The sequence below is a fragment of the Rhipicephalus microplus genome, chromosome 6, assembly GCF_043290135.1.
Source record: "Rhipicephalus microplus isolate Deutch F79 chromosome 6, USDA_Rmic, whole genome shotgun sequence".
NCBI classification, from domain to species: Eukaryota; Metazoa; Arthropoda; class Arachnida; order Ixodida; family Ixodidae; genus Rhipicephalus; species Rhipicephalus microplus.
The window spans coordinates 98,074,830-98,096,560 of record NC_134705.1 but is presented as its reverse complement, the minus strand read 5'-3'; the positions used below and the strand labels follow the sequence as shown (position 1 = coordinate 98,096,560).

The 21,731-nt window shown below is 46.5% G+C and overlaps 1 protein-coding gene across 1 annotated transcript in view; it reads left to right on the top strand.

The window, feature by feature from the left end:
- The window catches only part of LOC119168067 (uncharacterized), a 43,306-nt gene that overhangs the window by 10,837 nt on the left and 10,738 nt on the right, over positions 1-21,731 (top strand). Inside the window, exons 5-9 of the mRNA XM_075865366.1 lie at positions 1,479-1,638; positions 2,369-2,493; positions 8,293-8,410; positions 11,158-11,318; positions 16,253-16,391. Of these exons, the coding sequence (XP_075721481.1) occupies positions 1,479-1,638; positions 2,369-2,493; positions 8,293-8,410; positions 11,158-11,318; position 16,253 (565 nt within the window). The 3' untranslated portion in view covers positions 16,254-16,391. The remainder of the gene's footprint in view (positions 1-1,478; positions 1,639-2,368; positions 2,494-8,292; positions 8,411-11,157; positions 11,319-16,252; positions 16,392-21,731) is intronic.

The following is a 21,731-nucleotide window of genomic DNA, read 5'->3' as shown; positions in this document are numbered from 1 at the left end:
ACGGCAAGCGGAGAGAGGGGTTGCTAGTTTGAAGCTTCGGTCGGGTGCATCGAAAGTTTGTATATATATATATATATATATATATATATATATATATATATATATATATATATATATATATATATATATATATATATATATATATATATATATATATATATATATATATATATATATCCGGGCATGACGGTGACGACAAAATAATTATCGAAGTGACCATATTTCTATCGAAATCGAAATTAGCACTCGCATGATGTTTTATCTAATCGGTTTAAAACACAAAGCGTGCAAAGATGGACAGAAGAAGAAAGTCAGGACACCAAAAAAGCCTCTAATGACTGAGGATAAGCACAATGACGGAAAAAAAGGAACCGATATTTGTTTCATGAAATACCAACGTATTCACTGATGTAGTTTGTAAGGTCTCTTTCAAGTGCGGCCGCTTGTACGTTGGAGCTTTGCTATGTGGGGTTTAACGTCCCAAAACCACCATATGATTATGAGAGACACCGTAGTGGAGGACTCCGGAAATTTGGACCACCTGGGGTTCTTTAACGTGCACCCAAATCTGAACACACGGGCCTACAACGTTTCCGCCTCCATCGGAAATGCAGCCGCCGCAGCCGGGATTCGAACGTGCGACCTGCGGGTCAGCAGCCGAGTACCTTAGCCACTAGACCACCACGGTGGGGCTTGTACGTTGGAGAGAATCACCGGTAAGAAGAGATAATTGGAACATTAGAAATCGCAAACCGGAGGCTCCCCTTATACTCTTGCTTTAACTTAGTGGAAAATGTAAGTGTGTGCCACAAATCGATGAATGTGCAGTTTGTTTTGGCATATAAGAATAAAGAAACCCGTCTGATGAATGAGGCATGTCATATCGACGATGGTGTCCACGCGTGTGGGCGCCGATTGTCAATTTACTTGCATAAAGATGAAGTCTAATGCCTCACCACGGTCGTATATAGTTATAACTGACAATTACTCGGCTTCTGACCCTCAGGTAGCGGGGTCAAACCCCGGCTGCGGCGGCTGCATTTTCGATGGAGGCTAAAATGCTGTAGGCTTCTGTGCTCAGGTGTAGGTGCACGTTAAAGAACCCCAGGTGGTCGAAATTTCCGGATCCCTACACTATGGCGTCTCTCATAATCATAAGGTGGCCTTGGGACGTTAAACGCCACGTATCAATTAAAGATGAAATCAAATGTCTCGACAGTTATCCTTCAGGTGACCCCAACGCATGCCAGTCTTATAGGTTTGCATTTTGCACGCACATGCGCAGATAAGCTTTCGTGCTTTGTTCTCTGCCGTTGTGCGTATACATCTTGAGCTATTAGTAACCTTTCGTGGTGTAACTTTTTTCTTGTGCGCGTGTTTGCACACTCTAGCTGCCGTTTAGAATAAATACGTACTGATTAGGTGAGCTCTCTGTAATCCTGTTTAACCTTAGTCGTGCAAGTTTTCTTCTTCCGCAGATATATGCAGAACGAGCAGTTCGAGAATATCAAGATCAGGGATCACTTAAACCACTCGAAGCTAATGAATCGAGTGCAAAACTATGGCATCCTGAACCTCTACGGCTGGCAAGAGGAAGTCGAAAATTACACGATCAACACCGTGCCATCCTTACTTAAGGTAAGCCTATACGGCACGTCTTTTACGTGGCTGTCACTTGGCACGACGAGCGCCAGTGCAAACTTTTGTAGAGTGATGTTCTTTTTTGGCGTCCAGCCGTCGGTACGGTTAACACGAACGATCCGACGCGTGGCCTCTCATCGCCTCAACTGACGTCCGCGCCGCCAAGCGTTGCACGTCGTATTTTTGTTGCAAATAGCTATAAATGAAGCACACGCCAATTTCCCTAGGAAATTTCTGTGTCACTTTTGCCTGCCCGGGGGGTCGAATACATTCACTAGGCTGGCACATTTTCGACACGTTTAACTCTTGGCTACGCTCTGGCACACTATCAATGAATTCGTTGTCGTACACGTATCTCAGCAATGAAATATTGCCTGCGATGTCTCCCGCACATCTTGAATTTGGAATAGCACTCAATACTTCTTTCCCGACTTGAGCATATATGCAAGAATGTAATGAACGTAGCCATAACAGAAACGTGGCGAAAACATACCAGCCAAGCGAATGGTCTGGCGGAAGTGAAACAGAAATTTACTAGCGAAATGTACGCGTGCCTCATCTATCGTTGTTGCAGTAAACATACGGCCTCCAACGCTTGGCGGCGCTGACCTCAGTCGAAGCGAGGAGAGACCGCGCGTCGGACCGTTGGTGGAAACCGTGCACGTTGACAGCTGTACGGGCGCCAACGTTACGTAAAAATAATAATCCTTCGCTATTCGTTTCCTAGACGCTGCGCAATCTACTGGGTGATGACAGAGAACGTCGCAAAGTGTTTGTCGGCATCGGATACTACTTATACAACACGAGCAAAGCCTGGGCGAAACTGGAAGACATTGCGGAGCACGTGATCACGTGAGTATAGCCAGCATTCGAAAGCGAACACGCAGTGGCCGGTCCGCTTAGTGAAGACACGCACGTCGTATCCAACACTGACAATGATCTCGCATCGACGTAATTTGAATTCGCTGACGTCTCGAATACTGTCAAAAGTGTCGGATCCAGCAGCTCTTTCGAAATATTGTTCTTTCATTGAACAGGCGTTTTTTCTTTATGATCAATGCGAAACGAGGTTGAAATTCCAGTGCTCCTTGTTCCAGAGTTTAAATTCGAAATGAAGAAACATTGGCAGATCCCACGTACAGTGGGAGTCGATGATATGCGAGCACAAATAAGAAAGGTTGATATGTCACTTTAATGCCCTGCCGCTGTGGTCTAGTGGCTAAGGTACTCGGCTGCTGACCCGCAAGTCACGGAATCAAATCCCGGCGGGGGTGGCTGCATTTTCGATGGAGGCGGAAATGTTGTAGGCCCGTGTGCTCAGATTTGGTTGCACGTTAAAGAACCCCAGGTGGTCGAAATTTCCGGAGCCCTCCACTACCGCGTTTCTCGTATCCATGTGGTGTTTTTTGGACGTTAAACCCTACATACGAATCAATCAATCAATCAATCAATCAATCAATCAATCAATCAATCAATCAATCAATCAATCAATCAATCAATCAATCAATCAATCAATCAATCTGTCACTTTAAATCAGCACAACGTGACAAGGTGGAGGTAAATGATGTCGTGCATGACTTCCGTGTCATAATTATCATGTTTGGATGTGTCGTTTATCTTCGGCATTTATTCACGTCACGTGATACCAAATTTAGTATATGCGGAGCTACCGAAACGGCTGCGAACATGCTATTACCGTGGTATCGTGCCATGTTCTTACATGACACGCGTGTCAACTTTATCACGTTTGCGCCAGTCATATATTTCGTCATCCATTGACGTCACGTGGGACCAAATTTGGTATATGTGGAGCGAGCAAAACGGCCGTGAGCGCATAATGAAGGGTCAATATACTCTAATGTAGCAGCATTCACGCGCGCGCACGCTGGGCACAGCGACGTTACGTTAGCAAAGCGCGAGCACTCATAGTCTGACGCCATGCGCGACCAGCGTCCGTTGGCGCGGCCCGACGGCAACCGGCGCGAAATCCGCGCCGATGCGTTACCCAGACAACACTGCGTCTCCCTCTTTTCATGACGGAGGGACGCCGAACGCGCTGAAACACGCATGCGTCAAAGCAACGCAGTGCAGCGCACGCCGGCGAGTATATGGTGAAACCGGGGCCTGGCGTCGCAACGCTGGCGTGGCGCGACGAAATGAACGCCGGCGAGAACGTGCACCGCCTAACGTCGAAATGTATTGTAACCTTGACTGCGACATGTAGCAACACCACCTAGACTATAGTCTAGGTGTTGTTGCTGTGTGTCCCAGCGACGCTGATGTGCATTTCCTGCGGCGCACACAGACGCCTCCCGCGTTCCTGCAGGACGCGGACAGCGTTTGACCGTTACGCCGATGAGCGTCCCTTGCAAGCGACCTCCTTGCTGTGCCGGTCATACCATTGGACAAATAGCGTGACGTATGCCGTCTGGAGAGAGGGGTATGAACGGGCCTTGTGAATAGTCCAGGTTGTTGCATGTAGTCATGTTCTCGCATGGCACACATCTCATGATTACCATGTTTGCACCAGTCACATACCTTCGTTATCCATTGACGTCCTGTAATACCAAATTTGGCATATGTGAAGCTAGCGAAACGGCCGCGACCACATCATGAGTGTTGCATGTAGTCGTGTTACATGACACGCATGTCGTGATTATCATGTTTGGATGTTTCATTTACCTGTCTTCTATTCGGGTCACGTAATACCGAGTTTGTACATGTGAAGCTAGTGAAGCGGCCGCGAGCGCATTATGAGCGTAGCATGTAGTCATGTTGTTTCATGACACGCATCTCATGTTTATCATGTTTGCACCAGTATTATACCTTCGTAATTCATTTACATCCCGTAATACCAAATTTGGTATAAGTGAAGCTAGCGAAACAGCCGCCAGCGCATCATGAGCGTGGCATGTAGTCATGTTGTTACATGACACGCATATATAGATTATGATGTTAGGGTCTGCGCTTGTGTTCACAATGCAATCATGCTATATCATACCTCTTTTGCAACATGCCATGTTAACGAATCCACCGCAGGAGCTGCAGGACCATAAAAGGTGAATCATGACATTCATGACATACATGTCATTATTTTCATATCACGAGAAGTCAAATATGTTCTTCATACACTCATGTTATGCCATACCAAGTTTGTTATCGATACCATTATCGAAACGGCCAGGAGAGCTAAAAGTTGTAGGCGGCTAGATAGATGGATAGATAGATGGATAGATAGATGGATAGATAGATGGATATATATATAGATAGTTAGATACATAGATAGATAGATAGATAGATAGATAGATAGATAGATAGATAGATAGATAGAAAAAATATGCTCAATGTCGCCGAAGATAGTTAAAAAATGCTTCACATTTAATAACAAATGTAATAGCAGATTCTTTGCTCGCACAGACTGTGCAGGCGGCACGAATGATCCTTGAACGCGTCACCAAAGTCTAGCTGGGCAAGACGCGCTGATGCAGTGCCGTTGCGTCATGCGAGCGCTTGATGCCAGCAATGTGTATGCACTTGTGAATAATGGGATTCAGCCGAGTTTTAAGTGTGAATACACTTTATAAGCGACCCCAAACCATCCACCGCCGTCGGCAGCGTCCGCAGTCTTCTCTGTATCTTTAAAAAAAAGAGGACTTGGCGGGCCGCAGCGCAACGCTCTACCAAATAAACCACGGATGCGACGCTGATATCGGTGTCAGTAACGCGCCTTATACCCCCTCCCCCTTTGCTTGCTCCTCCGCTCTCCTCGCTCGCTGCAGCTGCGCGCGCACCCCTCTCTCTCGCGCGCCCGCCTTCTCTCTCAGTCTCCCGTCGAAAGCGGGTCGTGCGATGGATGTCCCGGAGGCAACGCTATCATCAACAACGAATGCAGTACAACCGAATGCCAGCACTGCACCCGTCGTTGGAGGTGACGGTACCGCGGTGGTTTCGCCGACGTTGGAAGACAAGGCGGCGCTGCGAAGGACTCGTGAGACCGAACGTAAGCGGGCGAAGCATGCAGCAGATGCCGAACTGCGTGCTCGCGAGGCCGAGTGCAAGCGGGCGAAGCGTGCAGCGGATGCCAAACTGCGCGCTCGCGAGGCCGAGGACAAGCGGGCGAAGCGCGCAGAGGATGCCGAACTTCGGGCTCGCGAGGCCGAGGACAAGCGGGCGAAGCGTGCAGCGGATGGTGAACTGCGTGCTCGCGAGGCCGAGATGAGGCGTGAGCATCGAGCCGCGAACGCGGCCCAAGAAGCGGAACGATAACGCAAGCGTCAGGCGGAGAAGGGCGATGAAGGCCGGCCACTCGCCATTGACGATTGCGAGCGGCGTCAAGACGCCGCTCGCAATCGTCAATGGCGAGTGGACGTTCCCGAAGCCGTTCCAGCCAGTGAACGTGCCGCGCGGGAGAGGGTGCGAGCCCTGGACTTTGCTCGTCCGAACGTGTCCTGAAGTGTAAATAAATAATACTTCGTATATAATGTATCTGTGTACAAATGCTTCACAACAAACAACACTTAAATTCATTAAATACACTTTAATAATCATCATCAGTAATAAAACTCCCAAGCATTTCCCCGAGGGTGAACATGGTTAAGTGCGAATGCACGGGGCGATGCTGTGAGGGGGAGTAAAGTTAAAATCCGTTGGCATTCGCCAGTGAGTTAACGTAAACTCCCCCTTGTGATCAAATTGCGATTCCCAGGAACCATTACACCATAAAGGCACCATAGTGTGATTAATAAATATAATAGTGCGAATTAATAAATACCCCTCATAGCATCACCCCGTGCATTAGCACTTAACCATGTTCACCCTCGGGGAAATGCTTGGGAATTTTTCAATTGGAATTTAATAAGCATACGTCCAATAAAGTACAAGTCAGCGTTATATGAGAGCTGCTGATTATGGGTATTGTGCCATCACTTTCGTTCGATGATAGCTTTAAGCGTTAAGATTAGCTGCGGATCAGATGCCATTAGCCGCTTGTCATCTCGTATCGTAAATCAAGAATGAAAACGTGTTTTCATATTAAAATGCAATACAGACACGGATCGAAAGTGAAATAACGCACCCACCAGCACATCGCTTAGCTGTTACCTGAATCTTACTTGAATACACACGCACGCTAAAGAATACCGCCAATCTGCCACCCAATTGACAACTTCATGCATGACGTCAAAATGCGCCACTCTGAATAAGAAAAACGAGCAACGAGCAAAATATTCTAATCACACACACGTCAACGGTCACAGAGAAAGTTGCAAAAGTCTGAAACGTTTTAAGAAACAGTATTCACTGTCCTGGAAGGTCAAAGCCCCACTCCCTCCCATTTCTATTTTGAAAGGCCTTAGCGATTTTTCTATAGTGATCTGATAGTGTCCTTATACCTTCCTCTGTCTGTGTTAGTTTTTGCTGTGTTTTCACGATTTTGATTTGTTCATGAACATTCACAGCATAGCCGCCATGAGATGCTCTGACGAAATTGTCGATGATAACATATATACTGAGCATAAATAAGAATTGCTCCCATGCAGCCTAAAGTTTCCGACAATACTTACTAGAGGGAACTCTGGCGCTAGTGTCTAAGAAAGCTGCGATGCACGGCACTTCAGCCATGGCATGGGAATGATGTGTAACACACAAATTTGCCCAATTTTCACTCGTTCGGCTTCGTTTGGTTTTGCGTTGCCTGGAACCGCTTCGTCACGAGACGAGAATCCCTAAATCCACTACAGTCGCACTTCCCCACCTAAACCTTTTAGGCCCACCAATTAAAATTGAGTCATGAAGTTCACAACAGTTGAATACTTTTTTCGAAGTAAAACATAAAACAGAGCAATAAGCAAAGCCACATGTGCGTTCGATGCCGCAAGCATCAGGATTAGGGACATTTGTGTACTACACAACTACCCATCATCCCCATGCTGGCTATCGATCGCAGCGCCAGAGTGACCTTTGGTTATATTTCAGGAAATTATGTGTTGCACAGATCGAATGCCCTATATCCACTGTACTTGTGTTTTCCGATGCAAGAGGACCTCAACCTATTTTATTTTTATTACGAGGGTTTAATTCTTCTTTTTCACCTGTGTCATTGCCCCAACTGATATAACGCATGTGGTATCTTCTTTAGCAATTAGAAAATAAATAAACGTTATTTAGTTGCATTAGGGGTACCGTGTTGCTCAGAAGAAAAAAAAAACTCTACAGAGTGAGCAGTGAAGATTTCCTCGTTCTTCGTCGGTTCTTTCTTTTTCGGGTCGGGAAAGTGTCTAACACCCTGGCTTTTGTAAAAGAGCGTTATTTCCGGCAATATTTGCATTCATTTTTGGAATTAATTTTGAATTTGTTACGGCGGTGTTTGCATATTTTCGGGCCTCTACATTACTCAGAGAGTCTGCGATGACGAACCTTGAAACGGAGGCAGTCGCTGTACAACTGGTATTGTCTTGTATCCGAGACAGTGACTTTTTGTTTTGAAGATAAGACAAGACCACTTGTCGAAAGGTGGCCGTCGACGACATCCCAGACACTTAACCTTCTCCCTCACCCAATTTCTTTTCAATGATTCATCATCCCGTCTAGCCTCAATGTTCTCCATAGTTTCTACCTTGCCTTAATTTTAGTGTTGTTTCAACGTGCTTGCAGGCCCGCTGTTGATGTCCTGGTGTTAATGACCACAATTTTGACTATGCCCTTTCAAGACCAGTGCATAACGTTGCCTATCAATGCTTACAAGAGCCTGGACCCGTATACTCCGACTATGGTGAGTGCCTTTTATCATTGCGAAGGGAAGTGAAGTGAAGTGAACTTTATTGCCACATATACCAAAACAAGTTTAAACAACAAGGATGGTGGGATAAAAGCTGCATGTAGGCAGCTTGACTAGTCCCACCTCCCAGAACAATAACAGCAGCAGCAAACATTAACAAGCATTCTTACTTTTCACAATAGTAAAAAAAACAGAAATACATAAAGCAAAGCGATAAGAGAAGAAGCAAAAAAGTATGAAACAAACATTCTCAACAAACACAATCATAAACAACAAACATTGGTGTTTATAAAATTAGTTGAAGGTGTTTATAAATTAGTTGAATTAGCTGTTTGGAAATATGACGTATGTTGTCATCACCTAATTTAGATTTGTTTAGTATTGTAGGAAGGCGGTAGGAAAGTCATACCGGTAAGGAGGATGCTGCACTAGTGCAATGCGTCCTTCTTGTCGTCCGTTCGCCAAGAAGGACGCATTGCACTAGTGCAGCGATTTTATTTAGCTACGCCTATTTCATCATCCCTAAATCCGAAATCTGTTAGAAAGTTAAAAAAAAGAGGGTACTGATATGTAGGTGGAGCCGCAACGCAAGGAATATTGTAACACTTCTTACTTATTTTATATATGTATTTTATAATGCGAACGCAAGGTCCTTGCATGGTGGATAAACAGCATTGAGTAAGTGGACGTTACAATGCAGCATGTGAAACTTGACACAAAAGCAGATTTTTTTCTTTGCATGTCCTCTTGTTTCTTTAAGAACTTACTCAATTCACTACTTGTGGTAGCCATTATATTTATCACAAGGTGCCCTTTCGTGCCTGGACTACACCGTGGTGTGGTGGTCACGATGGACCACTGCTGACCCCGAAGGTCATGTGTTCAATCCCAGGCCGGTCAGTCGCGTTTGGATGGGGCGAAACGGTAGAGACCTGAGTACTGTACGTGATGCAGGTCCATGAACACCACATGGTAAAAATTTCCGGAGCGCTCCGCAGCCGCGTCCCCTCTAATGAAATGGTAGTTTTGGGACGTACGTTCAAACCAGATAATGTAATTAGGCTTGGTTGTCAAGTGCCTAATATAGTTTTCACAAGTGGCTTGTTAGCGCGCACTCCTGGATGCTCCTAAGCGCCTGCTGAAGCAACGACAACAAAAGCTTAGCATACAAGGGCAACTTTCTGGCAAGTCGTCATAAACAAGCGATCGCAATTTTCAAACCAGCAACTCTTTAATTGCAAGTTAATATCATCCACAACGACGCACACTCTAAGAAGCTTCGTCCCTAAAAAAAAAAAAAAAAAAAAAACCTCCGCCCTTGGCTTACCGCACGCTGTTGCTTATCAGCCACGCTGACCAACGGAGACTGTCCACTCAGCTGCCGCGCGAGAATCAAAACTGGGAGAGGCCTTCCAGCTCCTAGTGTGAAACTTCGGGATGGGCAAAGGATTCTGCCCGCTTTAGGAGTGTATTCTCCTTAGGGTGTGGGTTGTTCCCTCGTAGTTGTATGTTTTAGTAGCCACTTCTAGTTAGTTTTCAGAATTGATCGCTAGATGACATTGCGTGTATATGTCCTTGGAAATAATATCACTACAGAGCGTTTGTGGTTTTCGTATAATGAAAAAATTCACATCACATCCACGGAGTGAATGTTGATGAGTGGGGCGAAGCGTCTCTCCATTCATCCGATGCGTGCTCCAGTGGGATAAGAGCGGATGGACGGACGGAAGAACGCTTCGTCTCACTCAGGATCCTTCACTCCTTGGAGACGCTGTGAGTTTTTATTTAACGCGCGCGCAGCGAATTTTTAATATTCAACTCCGCCCAAGAGAAATGTGCCATAGGCACCACACTGCACCGCGCGCACTCGGTTTTGACAAAAGAACTTGCTAGGATACACTGCATGGATTGGCTTTGTATCTCACGGGCCAGGGTGCGTTCTTGCTTATTTCGAGCTGTGTTGGTTCCGTGTTCGTCGCAGAAAGAGCGTTTTCATAGCCAGCGGGCACCGTTCGCTGTCTCTCGCCACAAGGCGAGCGCTGCGTAGGTGACGAGAGAGAGTGAACTCTCTTGAAGAGAGAAGGCGGTCTCTCTCTCTTGAGCTCATGCAAATTGACCATCACAACTGCAGAAGCAGAAGACGATGCATGCCGACACGCTGAAGTCCAAAGGTGCTTGGCTTCTGAAAAAGTGGGTGGCGACGCCCCCTTGAAGCGCGTGTACCAAACGCAATGAGGTCATAGATACTGATAGCCCCCACGAAGTAGTTCATAATTGATAAAAATGAAGTGTACTGTGCCCGAGGGGTGATATGGATTCAATGCATTAAGTTTCGAAAAGCGTTATTTCAGCCGATATCACCAAAACACAAATACTACGCTTTGGAACTCCTCACGTCACGTGCGCCGTGACATGAAGAATCGAAAAATGAAATAAAGAAACCGATACCTGGTCGCCCTTTATTTTCCCTTTAAACGATATATTTTGCTAAAGTAGTCAGCCGTGGTGAAGGAGTGGCTAGGATTATCGCCTGCTGACCATAAGGTCGCAGTATCAGCCCCGGTAGCGACGGTCGCGTTTCTTTGGAGGCTAATTGGTTGAGGCGCGTGTGCTAAGCTATGGCAGTGCGCGTTGAAGTACTCTAGATGACCAAAATTACCAGACCAACTAAAGCAAAATAGAAGGGGGGGGGATAAGATAGGGGATGACGGCGATGACTCAAGATGTTCTTGCAATCGCAGGAGAAGTCCTTCAACATGGTCAAATCAACCTTCGGCAGGCCATCGCTCATCGTAGCGTTCGCACTGCAGATGGGCGTCGTCATGTACTGGTTGAAACAGAAGCCCCAAACCGCCAATAGTGCACTGTACCAGCGGTGCAAAGTCTTTTACCTCACAGACTACTCCCAGGCAAGTTTGAGACAGCTTCATTTGACAGCGATTATGATGATGCATGGTTGAGTCCTTTGTGTTGGCCGGGTGAGTCTAATCTGCAGTAGCCATGAGGAGATAAGTGAAACCGTAAGCATGGGGTGTGTGCTAGAACCGCTGTTTTGACAAGTAAATCTGTATTGTTGTCTTCGAAGGTAAGTTCACTTGTCGAAACATCACGTCAAGCACAAACGCACGTGACACGCACACAAACTCACACACTTTTTCATCCCAAGCTTCATCATCCCCTTCTTGATTCTTTAGGAGAAAATAAAAACATACTCTGCAGGCACACACACACACACGCCAGACAGTATCAGTTCGCAGTTGGTGTGCATGACCTCATTGTTTAACCAGGTGAACCCTTACCACCGCTGTTTATAAGCCCCGAGTAGTATTAAAAATTGGGTAAATTGGTAACGATTCATTTTTTAAGGTAAACAGAGCGAAAAACGAAGACACAGAAGTAGAAAGGAAGACAAAGTAGGAGCAGCGCTTGTCCTGTGTCTTCCTACTCTGTCTTCGTTTTTCACGCTATTTACCTTAAAAAAATTATCAGCCATGCTTCGGCTGCGTTGACTGCCCCCGAATTCACTGCACCGACTGCTATATCGCCTGCATGTATGAATCCTTCTAACGAAGAGAAGTATTCCTTACTTTCTGGGCTGTTGGACGAGAGAACAAAAGCTGACCTCACAGTCTTGGCAGTGAATTTTTTCGGGGGTCACGCGCAATGACAACAGCCCAGAGAGGACCATGGCGCCCAGGGATCAAGTGAAAATGTCTATTTGCAGAGCCACTTAGATCTTCTGACACCAGTGCAATTGGCATGGTCACAAACAAGTGTACAAGATGTTCGATGGTTATACTCCGGTTCGCACACCTTGCTTAAAACCCTCGTGAGCTCGTGCCCGCCACCACGTGTCATATCCCGGCGCGAACCACTTGTCATTGTGCATACAGTCGGAAATTGGCGTAACGCAGAAGCACCAGGACCATAACTGAGTGATATTCGATGTACGTTGTAAGTACTTATTGAAATAAACACTGGCAAATAGGCACTTGGGCTGAAGCGAAAATCCTTGATAGTGTAGGCACGCTTATTGTGTGCCATCTATGTACATTATGACAACCACCATCATTATTTGTCTTCATTCTCCTCATGACCGGGAGTCGTATACTACAGTTTGCTACCCCACACAAGGTGCTCCTTGCTTTCTGCACGTCAATCTAAGGAGCTCCACATATGAGAAAGTGAGATTGAAACAAAACAAAGTTCATTCAACAAAGAGGACAGCGTTCAAACTCGTGTGAAGAAGGGTTTGACCGCATTTTTCATAAAAGCTTTAGTGTGCAACCACCTTCATAAAAAAAAAAACTGGTTGGTGGGTTCTTTATATCTTGTTTTGCCGTTTGCTCAACCTTTCATATTTTGAACTTCACGCACGTGAAATATTTCTTCGTTACCCTCTTTATTCCGGTGATGCTCGCATTTTGGGTTTTATTGAACGAAGTGTAAATGTTTAATAAAGCGTGGCCAACCAAGTTTGTATTAAGCTTATTATAACCAATTGTTCGCTGCATCAGTGTTCGTAATCACATGAAGCAATTTCACTTGGCACCCTGCTACGACTTTATTGGCATGTCTGCTGCAACGAAGATTCGGTAGAATCAGCTTATAGAAGAAAGCTATAGCGTGCTCGCATATGAAATGTAGAGGACTTACGCTATATCAAAATATTTAAACCCTGCCATTATGTTCCAGTGGGTACCAAGCGACTGTGAAATCATAGGCAACGACATAGATGATTGCATGACGCATGCAGGGAATTCAAAGAACGTTTATCACTGCTACCTCTGCTAATTAGCGATAAGCGATTAAGCTAAACTGTCGATTGTCCAAAAGAAAAAAAACTTGGTTTGAAAATGTGCGAAAAACTTCCAGTTATGTATCATTCATCCCGGTGTAGAATTTAATATTTCGTTAAGTTTAGCCGATTTGTACGAAAGTTTTCCTGCATAAGTAAAGCTGGCAGTCCTACTTGGTCATGTGGAGAAGCTGAAGGAAATGTTGAGCAGAGCACATTCTTCTATGTTGCAAAAATTATGGTAAACCTCTCAAGAAAGTTTCACAAAAACTAAATTTTTAAAGCGATCTCCATCAATAGCTAAAACCTTGGGCCCTGGGCTAAGAGGAAACCTACAAACCACTGCTGTGCGTGCAGTAGTTGGCTTTCTAGAGGAATCAGAAATAGTACACAAGCACTAAACCAAAAAAGCAAAAGTATTCGTGTTATTTTCAACAGGTATGTTCCACTACAATATTCTTTACAGTTTGCAGACATTTTTTGTGAGAAGTATTGTGAAAACCGTGCTGTATTTGAAAGACTGCTCCCGAGACTTAATCACCTTTGACGATATTTTAGTGAACTTTCATGTTTTGGGCGGACATTTCAACTGCGTGTGATTACTCATGCTTTTCCAAATTCTCTGTGGTGTGGACAAGTTTCTGTATTAGAAAACTTGGGCTCAGTGCGTGTTGTGCTATGTAACAGTCTATTGTACAGCCTCATATGCGATGTCGACTGTCGTGCGAGGGCAGAGGAGTAGCCGGCGCCACGCATCGGACCAAGATCTCCTTATATACATAAAAAGACATACTGGCCAAATTGCAGTGGATTGCCACAGAATTTATCCAGAAATACCCACGAGAGCCGGGCGAATAGGAGCTTGGCGCTGTGTTTATGTAGCAGTCACACTGAGTGGTCAGCACTTGGGAGTAGCGGGAGAATCGGCAAGGAAGAAACGAATGCAAGAGATGCTAAACGCATGGATAGCAGTAAACGCCGAGGTTCGTGTGAAGTAAGCATTGGAAGAAGTGTACAGCTGTGAGAATGAGTAACACGAAGTAGAAACTTATTAGAACAAGAACGTTCTCTAGCGAGTGCAAATGCCGTATCTTATACCTTTGCTCATGTTGGGTTAAGACCGCCAAGTTTTGGATTGAAGCTAGTTATTGAGAAGACGATGCCACGTTTTTTTAAGCTTCAACATTTACTTTTTACATCCCAGTTAAGTAACTCGCATCGATCTGGTAAGGTCCTGACCTCAGCACAAAAGTCCTAGAGCTAGGGTGCTTTGACGCGTGCTTTGTCGCTCACGCATTGAGGTACACTACATAAAACGCGTATGTGGCACAGATATTGAGCAACTCCCTCTACTAGCCTCAGACGCTCGTGTGCTTCTCTGCCGAAAGATGGGCGCTGCTGACGTTTTCAGCTTGGACACTAAGCAAAAAAGTCGCAGCATATCCTCGGCGTTAATAGTGATGAGTGGGGTGAAGCATCCACCCGTCCTCTGTCCATGCATTAATCTGTCCGTCCGTCCGTGCTTCCGCTCATCGGCTGACCATTCGCGCACCCGTGCGTCCGTCCGTTCATACATACTTACATCCGGCCATCCATGCGTCCATCCGTGCGTGCATCCTCCGTGCATCCATCCACCCGTCCGTCCGTGCGTTCGTCCATCCATTCGTCCTGCCTCCGTCCATGGTTCCGTCCGTCCATCCGTGTGTCCATCCGTCCTATTGCGCACATTTTCATTGAATCAACACCATTTAGTAAATGAGACGAGAAATGTTTATGAGACAGCATCATTCATTCTACTGTTCGAGACATACTGCTGGTAACGCCTGACGCGGGACAAGGTTAGAGTAAGAAGAGCTTCGCCACTGTAACCTGATCCCACGTATCTGTGGCAGCGCGTTAACGCACCGCTTTTCGCTTGATGATTGATACGGCGCGATGCCCTCTACGTGCGGAGATGGTGCGCACTTTTGCCCACCCTCTTTCTCGATAGGGAATGCAGTGCCACGTGAAAAAGCCATGCGCTGACTCACTGCAGCGCTTACGTGTGGTCAGGCCTTAAAGATATTCGAAGGGGCGGATACACGAGTTGACGAAAGAAGCACTGCGAAGAAAAGAGCGAAACGAGGGAACGAGTGTGATTCTGCTAGGGCTCTCTGTATAGTATACTCGTGCTCAAATGCAACGCCACAATTAACGTTCTACCTCTGAATGGTTTAGCAGTCCTTCTACAATTGCGAGCAAAGGGAATACGTTTTCTTGAATTCAGGCATACTGCATAGAGCTCGGTAATTGTTTATGTAAAGAAAACCTCAAAACAAGCGTCTTAACCACATGACTGATGATAAGGCGCCTGCGAACAATGCGAACACCACCTCGCGCATCCCGTAAAAAAAGTTGCTTTGAACTTCACACGATTGTTTCGAATGACGTGAAACGGCCCTTGCTTTTTACCGCATGTGCTTTCAGCTTTCGTACGTAAAAGGTTCACCCGTCTAGCAACTTATTCAGCTCGTTTTATAGGATCGTCATTGGTAGACCTCACGAAATAGGGACAGAAGAATAACACCACGAATACTACGCTAGGGGACCGGAACACATTGTTCTTGCTAAATATGGTCACGGTACCAATCACGCTCCACCACAGCGACCATAAATCGATTACCACTACAAGGAGGTCGGCCTAAAGTTGGAAACCTCCTCAATCTGCAGTGAGGGACTGGCAGGCAAATGGTCATTTTGCGCTCTGTACGCCATGGCGAAAAAATAATTTCGAGAGAAGAGGCTCGGGCTCGGTGTGCCACCTCCTTGCTACTCCACTGATCGCTACCATTAGTTCAAAATGTCCACTAAACATACACACCCATAAGCATATGTGGTATTTCGTATAGAGAGCTTCCCTGGACTTTAGCGGCCACGTTTTCAGCTGTGCTAGCTCCAATGATGCTGGCATGATTTTGTTTCCAAGTTGTTGCTACTGCTTTCATTCCTGCGCCCTTTCGGAAAAACTGACCATTTGGTTTTTCTTCAATAATTGCAACGTCGCAGGCTTGCCAGATGCCACAGACGGACCTGAACCTCGAAAAGGTGGCCGTCGGTGTTTCGACAGAGGATCAGCGGCATCGATGGGGGCAGTTTTTTCTGACAAGTTATGACACGACTGAATACATGACGATGAAGGTAACGTGCTTTGTAACATAAGTGTGTGTATACATAAAAGGACGCTGCAATACTTTCCAGCTAAACATTGAATGACTTCATTGGTAAAGCTTATTGTCTCACAAATATACCTTCGCAAAATTTTTTAGAAAGTGTCGAGTGTGAGTGGAGTCTTTCTTCTTTCGTAGCAGCGAGCGCCTTGAAAGCTAGGTAGTAAGAAGGGGGGCAAGAAGATGCACCCCTTTGTCATCACGCGTCAGCACGTATATAGAACACTTTATGCCACAGGCACTTTATAACGCATCAGTGCGTGCTATATTAGTCATTTTTTTAAGGCGGCGCCACTCCCTCTCTCTCCATTGAGAGAGCCCGCGGCGCCGGGTTCCAAAGAGACACACTGACGCGCTGCAACGGGATGTCTGGTCAGGTCTTAAGGCCTGACCACACGTAAAGAGAAGACGTGGCGCCACGTCACGAAGCAACGCGCTGACGCGAAGCGGTGGGTACGTGTGGTTAGGCCTTTCATTTTTTGTAGCGTGAGCTACACTGGCCGAGGTTAGGCAATTTTGCGTTGCTTATTGAGAGCCCTGCTGCGCACGCGGGAAGACCAGTGACGTCAGACGGCGCGCAGCTGGCACGCCGGAGCCGCCACTGCTTAAGTCCCCGCACTCTTAGCCAACGTTACTAGAATAAACTAGGGTTTATTCTATAGCAACGGTGCTCCTAGCTGTGGCAGACGCACTGGCGCTGACGCGCGCCCGGCTGTGTGCCTCCAAGTTCATTGCGCAGTGGCCATTTGACGCGGCGCAGGAGCCGATTGATATCGCCTTATAACGCGTGCATGCGTGGAAGTATCGGGGGGTAGCCATAAAAAAGGAAAGCGAAATTGCCGCTCAGCGAAGCAGAAGAGTGTTGAAACTGCATTCGTGGGATGCCTAGCAAAATGGCATCCACAGGACGTAGCTATAGCTACGTCCTGGAGCACTACGTATCTCTTGGCATAGCTCTGCTAAGCCCAAGGAGGATTAAAGAAAAAAATGCTGGAGTGAAAGCTCCTGCAATGCCTTGCCAGCAGATGTGAAGCCACCTTGACGTCATCTTGCCACTGCCAAGATGACGGAAACATGCTCTTTTCTGATGATGCCCACCTAAAGATCAAGTGGCTTCGATATGCTATGTAAATGCTATGTTAGTTATATATTAAATGATAGTTGTTCCCAACGAAATAACGCACAGAAACGAGTATGGATGACTTCATCTTCAAAGAACTTTGCCTCCAATTAGAGGCTCACTAAGGAAAACTGGTAACTGTAAGACGCACTTCGAGCACTTAATGACCCAAAAAAGTTCCCACATTAAATTCGTTGGGCGTGCGAGGAAAACGCTTCGTTTTTAATTGCTGAACGGTAATACTTTATCATACCCTTAGTAATATGGCCGCCACAGCCGCCATCTTGCCAGAGGAACGGCTTCACTTCTGCGAAATCATTTCCACTCCAGCAACTTTTTTAATCATCCTTGGCTAAGCCACTTGCTAACTTTTTAAATGCGGAGCATTTTGTAGTCACCCGATATCACGCTTTGGCGTCTACGATGGCGCCGTCCACACCTCCGCTGCGCACGCTCGCGTCTCGCGCCGGCCACTGCGCCGGCCCAATCATAGGCAACGACATAGTTAATCACATGACACATGCTGCGCATTAGGAGAACGTATGTCAGTTGCACCTCTGCCATTGAGCAATGCGCAGTGTCTAATAAATAAGCTGAGCTGTCGATTGGCCGAAAAAAATTGGTTCGAAAATACTGCGCAATACTCCCAAATATGGAGCGCTGATCCTGGCGTAGAATTGAATATTCCGTTAAAAATTAACCAATTTGTAAAAATAATCGCCAATAGGCTTCGACTAGGCGCAGCCTTCACGAAGGCCTTCCGGCATTGAATAAGTAAAGCTGACAGTCCTACCTGTTCATGTGGGGAGGCTCTCCTATGGAACGCGTGGCAGGTTCACAGCGCATATCACAGCATATCCACGGAACAACTGAGGAGTGGGGGTAAACCTTCAGAGGGCTTTATCGGTAAACCATGAGTTGTCCGTTCACTGGCTGCGTCCGTCCGTCCGTCCGTCTGTCGATCTATGTCTGTCTGCCGTGAACACTCGTCATCTCGCATCTTTTCACCATATGGTGACTACTCAGGTCGTGATGCTTAAATCAACCAATGCCTATGCACGTGTGTTTATTTCATAGTGATTTGGGTACGTGGTAACACTTGTAGAAAGTGAAGAGAGAGCTATTTCAAGCTGACTTCACTAACTAATTGTTTAATTCAAGCCCCGCGCAGCAATTTTAGTATATGGCTTACATGTTTTCAATACCGACTACCGATCCGCCACATATTCCGACCATGCTGAAAATGTTTTGCAGGGCACCGTGCCAACAAACGATAGAATGAACGCTGTATTGTAGTGTGTTGCTCCACACTAATGTAAAAGAACGAATCAGTTATATAAAATACTGTACTCTGAAAAATCTGATGTTGCTAATTTTAGCATTATTCATTCATCCATGGTAGCAAGTCAAGCTCAAAGTTTTGTTTACAGATTTGAAAGTGTGTTTTTCGTGTTGTAGGAAACATTTGCTCAACGAAATGTTTTGGAACTTGGTGTCTTAATGAATTTCGTGCAACGCCCACAAGTGGGACAACGGACGTAAGAATGCACGAGACGGGCGTTGACTCTAAAATAATGTTTGCTTCTTCCGTCCATTGCCCTACTCCTGAGTACTGCACGAAATTTGTGGGCACCTACCAACTCATTCAATTTAAAGTTTTAATTGGTGCTTTAAGCCGTAGGTTCCCTTACAAAACCTTTCACTTCCATTTTAGCGATCAAAAACTACCTATAATGTTGTAGACATTGTAGAAATCTATATTATCATGGAGCTTGGTGCGATATCAAGATGATGTCGTCAAACGCACTTTCCTTTTGTGTGTTTTCCCGCTTGCCAAACGTCTTCTTTTGCGGTAAGAGTGATGCCTTTCGGATTATGAAATCGTAATCTATTATAGGTGAGAAATCGTTTTTCTCTTTAGTGCCTCTTTAAAAAGGCCTGACAGCACTTTTTGAGCATGATCAGAAAACACTGCTGATCGGTAGTCGAGGCTTTGTCCCGAGACGAAGTTCAACAGAGGTTTATTAGTTTCGCTTTACCACCTTGACCTTCACAGGCTCACGAATTCGAATCGGCCCATGAAGTTCACAAGGTTTCGTTTATCTGAAACAAAACTGAAAACGCAGCAATAAACAAAACAGCATGAGCGTCCGATGCCCGGGGCACAAAGAATAGGCAAAGTTGTGTGCTACTTTTTGCTATCATGGTGACGGCATTGTACCCGGGCCATTGTCCCTCTTGGTTAAACTTAAGAAAATCTATGCTTGTAGTAACTGAAGTCATATCAAGACATTGCAACTGAAGCAATGCAAATGAAGCGCTGGGCTGCTATGCAATTGAATGACTTTCAATGCCCGGCACGGAGGAATGAAAAAATGATACGATGGCGCATTCCTCCATGCGAATGAAAGAAAGAAGGCAACAGATCGTGCGCATACATGCGTGCTGCACGGGCCCCAGGTGTCTCGATGGGGTTAGTGCTCCTAAACGTTTGAACGTTTTCGTTGACATGGATGAAGTGTGATCTGGTGGACGGTTCTTCACGCTGTCTCGTCACTCTCTTTAACGGCTAATAAACCTCTTCACATTAAAGACAACGACGAGAAAGCATGAAGAACCATCCAGCGATCGGCACAGCAACAAACCGAAGCACGAGCCGAGAGCAGGGCGTTGGCGATGCTGCTTGCTGCAGGCACATCTTCTTCACAATCGCCCCCGCTGAAAAAGGAGCCATCCTGGCGACCTAAGAAGTTTCAGGGAGGGGCTCATGATGCGGTTTTTGGCGGGGAACATGGACAATGTCACGTCCATGCCGGCGCATGTCATGCGATTGGGAAACTGGCTCAATTAGGTAATTCACCGGAGAGGTTTTCTCTAAATGGTGTAAGGACCCTCGTACCGGGGGACCAGTTTTGATGAGAGTCCCGGAGTTTGGTATGGGATGGCAAGCCACACGAGAGACCCTGAGGCATAGCTGGGATCCGGAAGAGAGGTGCAACGTTTTTCTTTCTGGCGTTGCTGCTCGTCCGAGGTGAACGCACGGGCGAGCTGGCGGCACTCTTCGGCTTGTCAAGCAGCATCAGAGATAGGTGGACATTCGGAAGCATCAGAACGGTAGGGAAGTAGAGTATCAATTGTATGGTAAGGGTCACGTTCATAAAAAGGGAAGGTGAAAATCCCGTGGTTTTTGTATTGCAGTATTATATGCGAACGTGACGTATGGGAGAACATGGTCCCAGTTGCTATGATTAGATGCCACGTACGTTGAGAGCATATCACCCAGCTTGTGGTTAAACCGTTCCGTTAGCCCATTAGTATGCGGGTGGTACGCTGTCGTTTTCCGATGATTGACGTGGCATTCTGAAAGCAGAGCTTCGACAACCTCGGAGAGGAAAGCGCGGCTTCTGTCACTAAGGAACTCTCGAGGTGCGCCATGTCGAAGGATAAAGCGACGTAAAATGAAAAAGGCGACATCCTGAGCGGTAGCGCTCGGTAACGCAACTGTTTCGGCGTAGCGTGTTAGATGGTCGACCGCCACTATAATCCACCGATTGCCATATGGTGTCAATGGAAGGGGGCCGTAGAGGTCAACGCCAACGCGATCAAATGGCTTGGCAGGGCGCGGAAGTGGCTGAAATTCGCCAGTCGCACGTAGCGGTGTTGATTTGCGTCGCTGGCAGTCAGGACTGCACTGCACAAATTTGTGTACAAAATTGTACATGCCGCGCCAGTAATAGCGATGGCGAAGGCGTTCATATGTTTTGAACACCCCGGCGTGGCTACATTGTGGAACGTCGTGAAGAGAGGCGCATACCTGCGATCGTAAAGTGCGTGGAAAGACCAGTAGCCACCGCCGGCCACCAGGAGCGTAGTTGCGTCGATAAAGAAGTTGATGGCGGATGGCAAAATGAAAACCTTGACGTCGGAGGGATCGAGATACCGGAAGGTTTGGCGTACCGCATATAGATATTTGAGAAGAGATGCGATCCACGGGTCACGACGTTGTTCGGTGGCAATTGAGTCAAGATTTAACGATGACAAGGTCTGGAGCCACATGTTTCCGCACGTCGGATCTGGTGGCAAAGGTGAGCGGGACAGGGCGTCAGCGTCAGAGTGTTTGCGTCCGCAGCGGTATACGACGCGAATGTCGTACTCCTGGATACGGAGTGCCCATCGCGCGAGGCGGCCAGA